This window comes from Hylobates moloch, unplaced genomic scaffold (assembly GCF_009828535.3).
Source record: "Hylobates moloch isolate HMO894 unplaced genomic scaffold, HMol_V3 SCAFFOLD_11, whole genome shotgun sequence".
NCBI classification, from domain to species: Eukaryota; Metazoa; Chordata; class Mammalia; order Primates; family Hylobatidae; genus Hylobates; species Hylobates moloch.
Window position 1 is genome coordinate 14,488,485 of NW_026652286.1, and position 10,028 is coordinate 14,498,512.

General features: G+C 47.1%; 1 protein-coding gene across 5 annotated transcripts in view; it reads right to left on the reverse strand.

Annotated features, from left to right (window-relative positions):
- The window catches only part of KIAA1549L (KIAA1549 like), a 307,083-nt gene extending 297,672 nt beyond the window's left edge, over positions 1 to 9,411 (reverse strand). For 2 of the 5 annotated variants that reach the window (XM_058446946.1, XM_032166307.2), the window contains exon 1: positions 8,608 to 9,411. In XM_058446946.1, the coding sequence (XP_058302929.1) occupies positions 8,608 to 8,845 (238 nt within the window). In that variant the 5' untranslated portion in view covers positions 8,846 to 9,411. The remainder of the gene's footprint in view (positions 1 to 8,607) is intronic. The other 3 variants (XM_032166306.2, XM_032166305.2, XM_032166308.2) reach the window with 2 other exon arrangements.
- Positions 9,412 to 10,028: the final 617 nt, after the last annotated feature.

The following is a 10,028-nucleotide window of genomic DNA, read 5'->3' on the forward strand; positions in this document are numbered from 1 at the left end:
GGCAGTCAGAAATATTGCTAAACTTCTAATGTGCAGGACAGGCATCCACAACAAAGAACCATTGAACCCAAAATGTTAATAGTGCTGCCATTAAGAAACTCTGAACTAGAGAAATCAAGACAATGTTGTACTGGCATATGGAGAGAAGTACAATAGAACAGACTAGAATCTAGAAATAAACCCAGACATATATGGTGCCAAGATAAGTCAATGGACCAAGGATAGTCTTTTCAACAAGTGGTGCTAGAATAATTAAATATCCATATAAAAAAATTAACCTTGATTCTTACTTTGCACCATACACAAATATTAACATGAAATGGATCACAGACCTAAAAGTAAAAATAAAAATACAAAACTTCTAGAAGAAATCATAGATATTTGTGACCTTGGCACACGTTAGGCAATTTCTATGCTAGGACACAAAAAGCAGAAATCTTAAATTGAAAAGTTGATAGAGTTAATCTAAATTTAAAACTTCTCTCCTTTAAAAAAAAAAAAAAAAAAAAAAAACACTGTTAATAAAATGAAAAGACAAGCCACAGACCAGGAGAACACATTTGCAAAACACCTATCTGATAAAAGACTTGTATCCAGACTATATAAAGAAAGCTCAAAACTCAGTAAAAAGAAAACAATCCAATTTTTAAATGGGCAAAATAACTTAACAGACACTTCAAAGTAGAGATAATAGATGGCAAGTAAGAACATGAAAAGATATGCAACAATAAAATTATTAGTAATTAGAGAAATGTAAACTAAAACTGGAATGAGATACCACGAAACAACTATTAGAATGGCTGACACCTAAATTAAAAGGAAAAAAAAAGCTGACAATACCAAATACCAGTGAGGATACACAGGAACAAGTAGAACTCTCATACATTGCTAATGAGAATGCAAAACTATACAGCTACTTTGAAAAACAGTTTGGCAGTTTCTTATAAGGCGAAACACGTCCCTAACACATGACCAAGCAATCCCACCCCTAGGCATTTACCCAAAAGGAATGAAAACTGCCCACAGAAAGACTTCCATGTCATAAACTGGAAACAACCCAAATGTCCATCAACTGCTGAATGAATAAGCAAACTGTGGTGCAATGGAATACTATTCGGCAATAAAAAGAACAGAATTAGTGATCGATGCAATGACACGGATGATTTTCAAGAGCATTATGCTAAGTGAAAGAAGCCAAATGCAAGGTACAATTCCATTTCTACGACCTTCTGGGAAAGGCAAAACTACAGGGAGGGAAAATACATGGGTGGTTTCCAGGGACTGGGTGTGTTGGGGGAGTGGATTAACTGCAAGGGGCAAGAGGGAACTTTTTGGGGTGACAGAAATGTTCTATATCTGGATTGTGGTGGTGGACGCATGATTGCACACTTTTGTCAAAACTCATCATGCAGTACACCTCCAAAGGATGAATTTCACTGTATGTAAATTACACCTTAATAAACTTGACTTTAAAAAAAGAAGAAAAAGCTGGTGGCTGATGAGTGTGTTCTCTTTGTACTGCATGACATTTTAGAAATCTGAACTAATTGGTGATATTTGAAAACAAAAAGATTCTAAATAAAGATCTGCCTTTTGTTGAGAAGTCAGAACTATGGCACCCTGAGCCTCAGTCCCATGCAGGCTGCCACTAAGCAGTGGCTGCCTCCTTGAGCAACGCAGGCACTTGCTGTCCTGCCACATCCCCCAACCTGACCCAATTCATGGAAGTACTTTACCCACCTGCCACTGCACCTGCCCGAGTGAGAGTTTCTTGTCCTGGACTACGGGCTGCCTGAGGGCAGGGTCCAGGCCTGGCCTGTTCTCACTACACCCCCAGCATCTAGTGGAGGGCCTGGCACATGCTGGGTGCTTGATAAACACTGCTGAATTAATAAGACTCAGTTGCCACCTTCCCACCAGCTCCTAAAACTGACATTTACAACAGCCAGATTGCTAACTGCTCCTTTGGTCCTGAAGTCCCCAAAGAGAGTCACCATCCATGGCAGCCATCCCGTGACCCAGAATAATGTGTCCCTCTGTGTGTTTAGAAATCCTCTCTAATATGTTGTCAAGCAACGACAATGTTTTAAGGTCATTCCAACTATTCATTTTTGTCTAGGGAAGAGTGGAGTTTTTGTTTGTCTTTAAAAAAAAAAAAAAAGAAAGAAAGAAAACCACAATACGTGCTTGAAGGTTAATGAAAATGAAAAGGGAAGTGTGCACATTCACTTTGAATATTCTCAGATCATATTCCAGTAATTTGAGACTTGAGCTAAGTAAGCTTCTGAGAGATTCTTTGGTCGTCATCAGAATTTCAGGATCCTGAAGTTTCCCTGGTGGTGGTCAGTTTGAGGGAAGGATGTGGGTCAGCAAGGGGATATCTAACTTCTGTTTTATGCCAGTATTAAAAGTACAGTAACACTGTACTTTTCCAAGTGCAAGTAACACTGTACTTTTAATATTTAATACACTTTCTTCTTTTTCTACCTCCTTGTTATTTTATTTTCTTTGTCTCTTGCTTGTCCCCCTTCTCCCTGAACCCCCAAATACAGCAGTATCCCAGCCCCTCAGAGCCCTTCAGCCCCCCAAGGAGGGCCAGGGGAAGTCCCAGGGCAGGGAGAGGGTGCAAGGGACTCCTCCCTACAGCACCCTGTCTGGCCCCAAGATCATTTTCTTTACTTTGTGGGGATGGGAAGGATGAGATGGGGGCAAGATTTGGGACATCTTGTAAGAATCTTTGAAGTACTAATCATACTGAGAGTAAAAAGTCAAAATATATTTTATTAAGCCATCTACATTTGGGGGAAAAACACCAAATCAAACACTCCGGTCATATGTCTTTCATGTTTAAAAATGAGAAAGTGTGAACACATATAATTAGACCTCATCTTAACCCTCCCTTGGCCCACCTCCCCCATGACTCTGCTTTTCTCTAGAGAAAAGACTTCAGAAGAATTGTCTTATGTGTTGCCTCCAATGCCTCTTTTTCCTTTCTCTCTTGAACCATCTGCAGTTAGAGTTTTATCCCCATCACTCTTAGAGCCACTAACCACCTTCACACCACCAAACTCAACGTGCATTGCTAGTGCCTATCTAACTCCACTCTCAGCAGCATCTGTCCAAGCCAATCACACCCTCCTCCTTGATTGCTTTCTTCTCTTAGCACCCAGGACACCATATACACTTTCTTCTCTTCCTACTGCCTTATTGTTTTTTTTCTCTATCGCTTGCTGGTCCCCTTCACCCTGAACCCCTGAATACTGTGGTAATCCCAGGTTCATTGCTCAGATCTCCCTCTCTCTTCTCCATACTCACTTTCCAGGTTTCTTATTGACTCCCATGCTGATGGCTCCCAAATTTATGCCTTAGGACCTGTTATCGCCCTAGAATTCCAGACTACTTTGTTCAACTGGCAACCTGACATCTCCACTTGAATAAACATTTCAAGCTTTACATACCCCCAAATGAACTCTTATTTTCTTACCCCAAACCTGAACTGCTGTCTCAGTTAACGGCAACTTCATCTTCCCAGTTGCTTGAGCCAAAGACCTTGGAGCCATATCAATTCCTTTCTTTCTCTCCTACCCTTTTAATCCACCAGATAATTCTACTAACTCTATCTTCAAGAGACATCCAAAATCTAACCACTTCTCCTGCTACCACCCTCTCTAAGCCATCTTTATCTGCAGATTGATTTCAACAACAGCTTCCTTCTCTAAGCCATCTTTATCTGCAGATTGATTTCAACAACAGCTTCCTTCCTGATCTCCTGGCTCCCATACTTGACCTTACAGACTTTTCTCTCCACAACAACCAGGGTGATTCTTTTAAAACTGAAGTCAGATTATGTCACCTCTTGTTTGGATGCTCCAGTGGCTGACCATCTCATTCCAACTAAAGTACCCAGTCATCACCACAGCCAATAAGTCCTATAGGATCCAGCCCCATCTCTCTCTTCAACATCGTTTCTCACTACTCTCCCTTTGCTCGTTCAATTCTACACTGGCATTCCTGCTCTTCCTCAAACAACGCAAGCACAATCTCTGCTCAAGGCCTTTGCACTTGCTTTTCTCACAGCCTGGAATATTATTCCCCCAGATTTCCACTGTTAGGTCTACTCAAGGCCATCTCCTCAGAAAGGCCTCCTCTCACCACTCCATCTAGACAAGTTCATGTGTGAAGGCAGTATCCCCTACCCTGATTTATTTTGCTCCACAGAGCTTACCATCACCCAACCTACAGGTATTTGCTTATTGCCACTTATTTCTCAAAATGGGGTCCACAAACTTGCATCGTCAGCATTACTCAAGTGCTTTTTAACAATGCAGACTCTCAAGCCTTATTTCAGACCTACTGAATCAGAATCCACATTTCAACAAGATCTTCACGTGACTGGGAAGCACAGTCAAGTTTGGACGGCACTGGGCTCAATATTCCGAGGTAACGGCAACGAACAAAAACAAGCCCCATTCTCTCTAACCCCTGTGAGAACAGGCCTTGGTTTTGTTCATTACTATTACCTCAGAATATTGAGGCATTCAAAACATATAAAGGAATGAATGAATGAATGAACAAATGAACTTGAGCCTATTCTAGACTCGACTGCAAGTTGATGATGTGTACAAGGAGGTTGGGGAGCGGCAAGGAGGACGTCCCAGGTCAAAACTCTCCCCGCACACTGTTATAAATTAGAAATTCTTTGGTATCGATTCATCAAGAAGAGCTAAGTATTCTAAATACATATGCGCCCAATGCAGGGGTACCCAGATTCATAAAATTCTTAGAGACCTACAAAGTTATGAGACCTGCAAAGAGACTTAGACTCACACACAATAATAGTGGGAGACTTTAACACCCCACTGACGATATTAGACAGATCATCAAGACAGAAAATTAACAGAAGTATTCAGGACCTGAACTCAGCTCTGGATCAAGCGGACCTGATAGCTCTCCACAGAACTCTCCACCCCAAACAACAGAATATACATTCTTATCACCATACATCACTGATGCTAAAATTGATCATGTAATCAGAAGAAATTCTTTGGTATCAGCAAAACCTTCTACCAACATGCAAATATATTCCTTTAATAAAGCAGTCCTTCAAAACTTACTGTGAATTATTTAAATGAGACAGTATTCTAAAATCTAACAGAAACAGCCAAACAGGGGGAACAGGAATGTAGAGACTGAAAATTTAAGAAATTCCTATTCTGTGCTGGGTATTGTAACAGGCAATAGGCAAATGAAGGCAAATCAGGAACTAACAAGTTGGAGGGAGAAGCACACAGATGTTCAGAGCCCTTCAGCCGGCAGAAGAGGGCCTGGGGAAGCCCCAGCATGCAGAGAGGGTACTGAGGACTCCTCCCTACAGCGCCCTGTGCTCTGACCACAAAGAACCGTTTACTTTTCCTCTGCCAGAAATGCCACCATCAACACTGCCAACCCCAACTCATCCTTCAAGACCCCCGTGCCCCCAGAATTAACGATTCCCTCATTAGCTCTGATCACACAGTACAGAGGGCAAAGGACTGATCGCCCTCTTCTTGAGGAGCTTCTACAAACTGTCTCATCCTTATTCACCTCTGTACCCCCCGCCCCTGCACAGCACCTAGACAGAGTAAACATTCCATCCGTTTCTGCCATTTTAAAAGAGCAGGTGGCATTCATTGAGTGCTTACTGTATACGAAGCACTGTTTTAACCACTTTAGATGCATTAACTCATGTAATCCTCACAAGAACTCAATGAGATTGGAACTATTATTGTCCCCATTTTCCAGATGAGAGAACTGAGACCCAGACAGTAACACTGAGTAGCTACACATGAACAGATGAGCACGATCCCTGTACATAACAGGCACACAGTAAGTGTTTACTGACATGAACTGAATGGAAGCTCAGTAGTTAAAAAGACAGTGAAGTCAAATTTGAGCTCTACCATTTTGCCCGGAGCCTGGATGGCCAAAGAGAATAGAGGGTGTCAGTACTCAGAACTACAAAGAAACTTCTTTCCCACACCAACCTCCCGCATCCAAAACAGAACTTACTGACTGGGAGCAAGACGGAAGACGGAGATGGAAGTTAGGAGTCTAATGGAGGGCAATGAAGATGACAACAGCCTTTTCTTTATGCGGAAAAGAGAAGGAACTCTGATTCCTTTAGAATATTCAAGCAAAAGAGGTTGGGGTGGGGTGGGTGGAAGTAGACTGGGAACGCACTGCAGAGTCTCCAGGACAGGAAGGTGCTGAACAATTGCTACAGAATTTTCCAGAAACAAGTCTATGCTTGCCCATTTTTCGACCAAGCCAAATGTCTGGCTTAGCCTTCCTTAAACAACAAGGGAGGGCAGCCATGTAAATGATGGGACTGTAGCAAGCCAGCACTTTGAGTAAGATCTCAGACAGCTCAGGGTTGGACGCATTCTACAGTGAGTGGCAGCACCAAAGCGCAGCGACTCCTCAGAAAAAGTTCCAAACTAGGTTGTTTGCAGAAAGTCAAAGGCCCCAGAAATTGTCATTCATTCTCCCGCCTCCCTCCTGACACCACTTCTTCCCACAAACCCCTTAGGATGCCCTGCATTAGGCCCAGGACTCACCTACCCTGGGGTGAAACTGCCTCCAGTGGAAATCAGAGAACAAATGAGAGCAGGTAGGAGGTAAGAGTTACACACAGGGAACCCAGTGCTTAACCCTTCCATTGAGTCATGGAATTGAATCCGTGGCAAACCCACAGAAAACCATGGAGCCCAGAGGTGGACTGTGGATCCACAGGTAGGCTGGACCACAGGAAGCTGGTCATAAAGGGGGACAGCAGAAAGGGCATCCAAAAAGCATAGAGGAAGCAACGAGTTGCTCGGATGAGATGGAGAAAGACGGAGAGGACTTTGGGGAGGAACATCAACTTTTAATGATTTTTACCATCATTGTAATCAAAGCATCTTTCCCAGCCCCATATCCCCATGACCACCATACTGAAAGGAAAAAGAAAGAGGAAACCAGGGCTAAACCCAAACAATGTGGATCAGAAGTCCCCTAAGTCAGGCTCTGGCTGTCTGAAAGAAGAGCCAAGGAAAGTCAGGGAGGTTCAGAAGTCTCAAGGTACAAAGGTCAGAAGGGAAATCAGAAATTCAAAACTGATCCGAGGAAATCACCCAACATCAGGCTGAACGGGAACAACACATGAAAGCCAGTTTCACATATTACAGACGGCTGAACAAATGAACATCATCCCGAAGCAAATATCTCATAAGCAGTTCACAAAAACGACCAAGGACTTGATATCCTTTAATCAAAAACAGGATGTATGTTTCTGAGCCAATGAATACCAAGGTATTTACGTGGGTCTTTCTCAGGCCTTACCTTTTAACAATTATGCCAAATACACATCACTAAAAACTGCTACAGGCATAAAGATCGGGGGCTAAAATTCGCCAGAGGTTTTTCTCAAGTCTGAGGCACACATCCAAAGATTCCTGAACTTTGAAACCACTATAATCACAATAGAAAATTCTTTGACAGTAACTTGCAAGCACAAGCACCACCTGTCAGTGACTCTTTAAGTGAATCGAAGAAAAATGGGCTCTGAATTAAGCTGCTGAAGACGAGAAATATTGTTAACCTAAAACTCTCTTATCTAAAACAATGTCAGCCCCTTACAATTAGGAATTTTAATCTAATTTGGGGGAGGGGGTACTCTGAGAAAGAAGAGGTCATTAGTCCTTGCTAAAAAATGCAAAACTACAGGAACACATTATCTGAAGTGAGAACTATATTCCTTGATAAGGCAGTGTATCAAGAGCTCAGAATTTCATCAGAAACACAAAAGCCTGCCCTTTCCAAGTGCCGGCAGTAATCATTCTTATTTCCAGGACAACTGCTTACCGCACAGCTTAAGTTTTGAAGCACACTTAGCAGAATAATCCACCTCCACCTAGAATACTTACAACAGATTTCTCAAAATTGTCCAAGGAATTACAGAAATCTATTTCCTGGGGATTGCTGGAAGTCTACAAGCCAAGCATGACTATTTTTAACTAACCTGCAAACAGTGGATTATATACTTAATGAGCGCCTGCATCCCTTTGCAAGGTGCAAGCAATTATTGGAGAGACCTTCCCAAAAGAAAAGGGTTCCGCTATCAACACAGGAGAAACTGTGTTGATATTTGGGAAGCCGACACGCGGATTGCCTAAAACTCTCTAGCCATTTCATGCAGTTAAGACAAAGTGGACACTCAACAGAGAGCCCAAAATACCAGGGACTTCGCCACCCTGAAACGTGTTCTAATGATACATTTCCCGTTTAAGGTGTCCTAAACACACATCTTTCTCTAAATAAAGCGTGCCTGCGGGACCACTAGGAAGGTTCTACAACTTGTCCAAAAAGAAGAGGCGATTGCACCTGTTTTTTTTTCTTCCCCGCCCGAAGTGCCTTCCCGAAAGACGGATTTCTGACAGTTCGCCGGCTGTTGCAGCCGCAAAGGGCGGAGAGAATCCCAGAGCCGGTGCTGCCAATACCTCTCCACCGCCACCTGGGCAGGTGTGGGTCCCGACCCGCCGCCCCGCTCCTCCAGAAACCTCCGCGGACGCCCCGCCGCCGAGCGCTTACCCGGGTCGGCCTGGCCGTGCTCCAGGAGGGCCGCCAGCAGCAGGAGTCCCAGCAGCAGCGTCGGTGGCCGCGGGGGCGCATCGTGGGACGCGCCCGCCCGGGGACCCCTCACGCCCGTGCAGCGCGCGGCTCCCCAGCCGGCCCGACCAAGCCCACGCGCCACGGGCCGGCCCACGCGCCCCCGCGTCGCGGGCCCAGCTTCCCTTGAGCCCTGAGGCTTGGCCTCCTGCGGAGCCATGGGGACGCTTCACACATCCAGGCCGCTGCCTCGCTCTGCACCGCGCCGGGGAGCCCAGCCCTCGGCGCCCCGGTCCTCACCGGGCATCGCCGGCCACGGCCCGGGCGCCGGAGGGAGGGGGCGCCGAGAGGCGCGACTGGCTCGCTCGTCCTGCCGCTCCCGGGGCGGGCTCCAGGGAGCCGCGGCTTCACCCGCGCAGGGGCCGGGCCCGCATGGAGCCGCGGCGGGCGCGGGCCGGGGTTCCCACGGTGCCTGTCGCCGCACGCCGGCGCGATTGGGGCGGCGAGGATGGGACGGGCGCCGCCCGGGGCCCCCTCCCCCGGTCCGGCTCCTGCAGAACGAGGGGGCGAGGCTGCCGGGAACGGGGGTGGCGGCCGCGGGGCGCGCTCGGGTCCCTCCCTCCTGCCGCCGCTGCAGCCTCGGCGCCCCGCTGTCCTGGCTCCTCGCTCCTCGCTCCTCGTTCCTCGCTCCTCGTTCCTCGCTGGGCTTCGGGTTCCAGCCCCGGCTCCGGCTTGGGCTCCCGGGCCGCGAGTGCTACCGCAGCTCAGAGCGGCGCCTCATTGACAAAGAAAGCACGTAGCCTCCGGATCGGGCGAGGAGGCGAGGAGGCGAGGAGGCGAGGCCGGCGCGCGCGCGCAGCCCCGCGCGGAGCCACCGCGCGCTCCCCGCTCCCGCGCGCCCGGCCGGGCTCGGGACCCAGGAGGGGGACCGCTCCCGGCGGCTCCCGCGCAGCGGAGGTCCTTAAGGGGAGGGCTTCCCTCCCCTCCTGTCCCCCATCTAGAGAAGGGAAGGTTGGCGGGAGAGAGGTCGTCTGGCCGGGGAGGAGGGTCATGGTCAACGTGCCCAAGCGGCAGGAAAGCTCTTTGTAGAAGGGCGGGCGCGCTTTGTGCTGTTTGTTCACTACTTCTCCTAGGGGCCGACGGACACCTGCATGCCAGTTTACCCCTGAGGAGCTCAAGCGGCTGTGGGCTAGTTGCAATAACACGCTGGATTAAAACACATTATAATTATTTGTTGCAGCCACACTACGTGCAAAGCATTACACTGCACACTGGGAAGACCGGGGAAGGTTTTCCAAAAAAGTCTCTTCCCCCAAACAGGAGAGTCAGGCAGCTCCTGCTCAGAGGGACAAAAGGCCCAGGCGTCACCTGAGTTGGTCCCCTGATCTTCGCCCTTGCTAGCC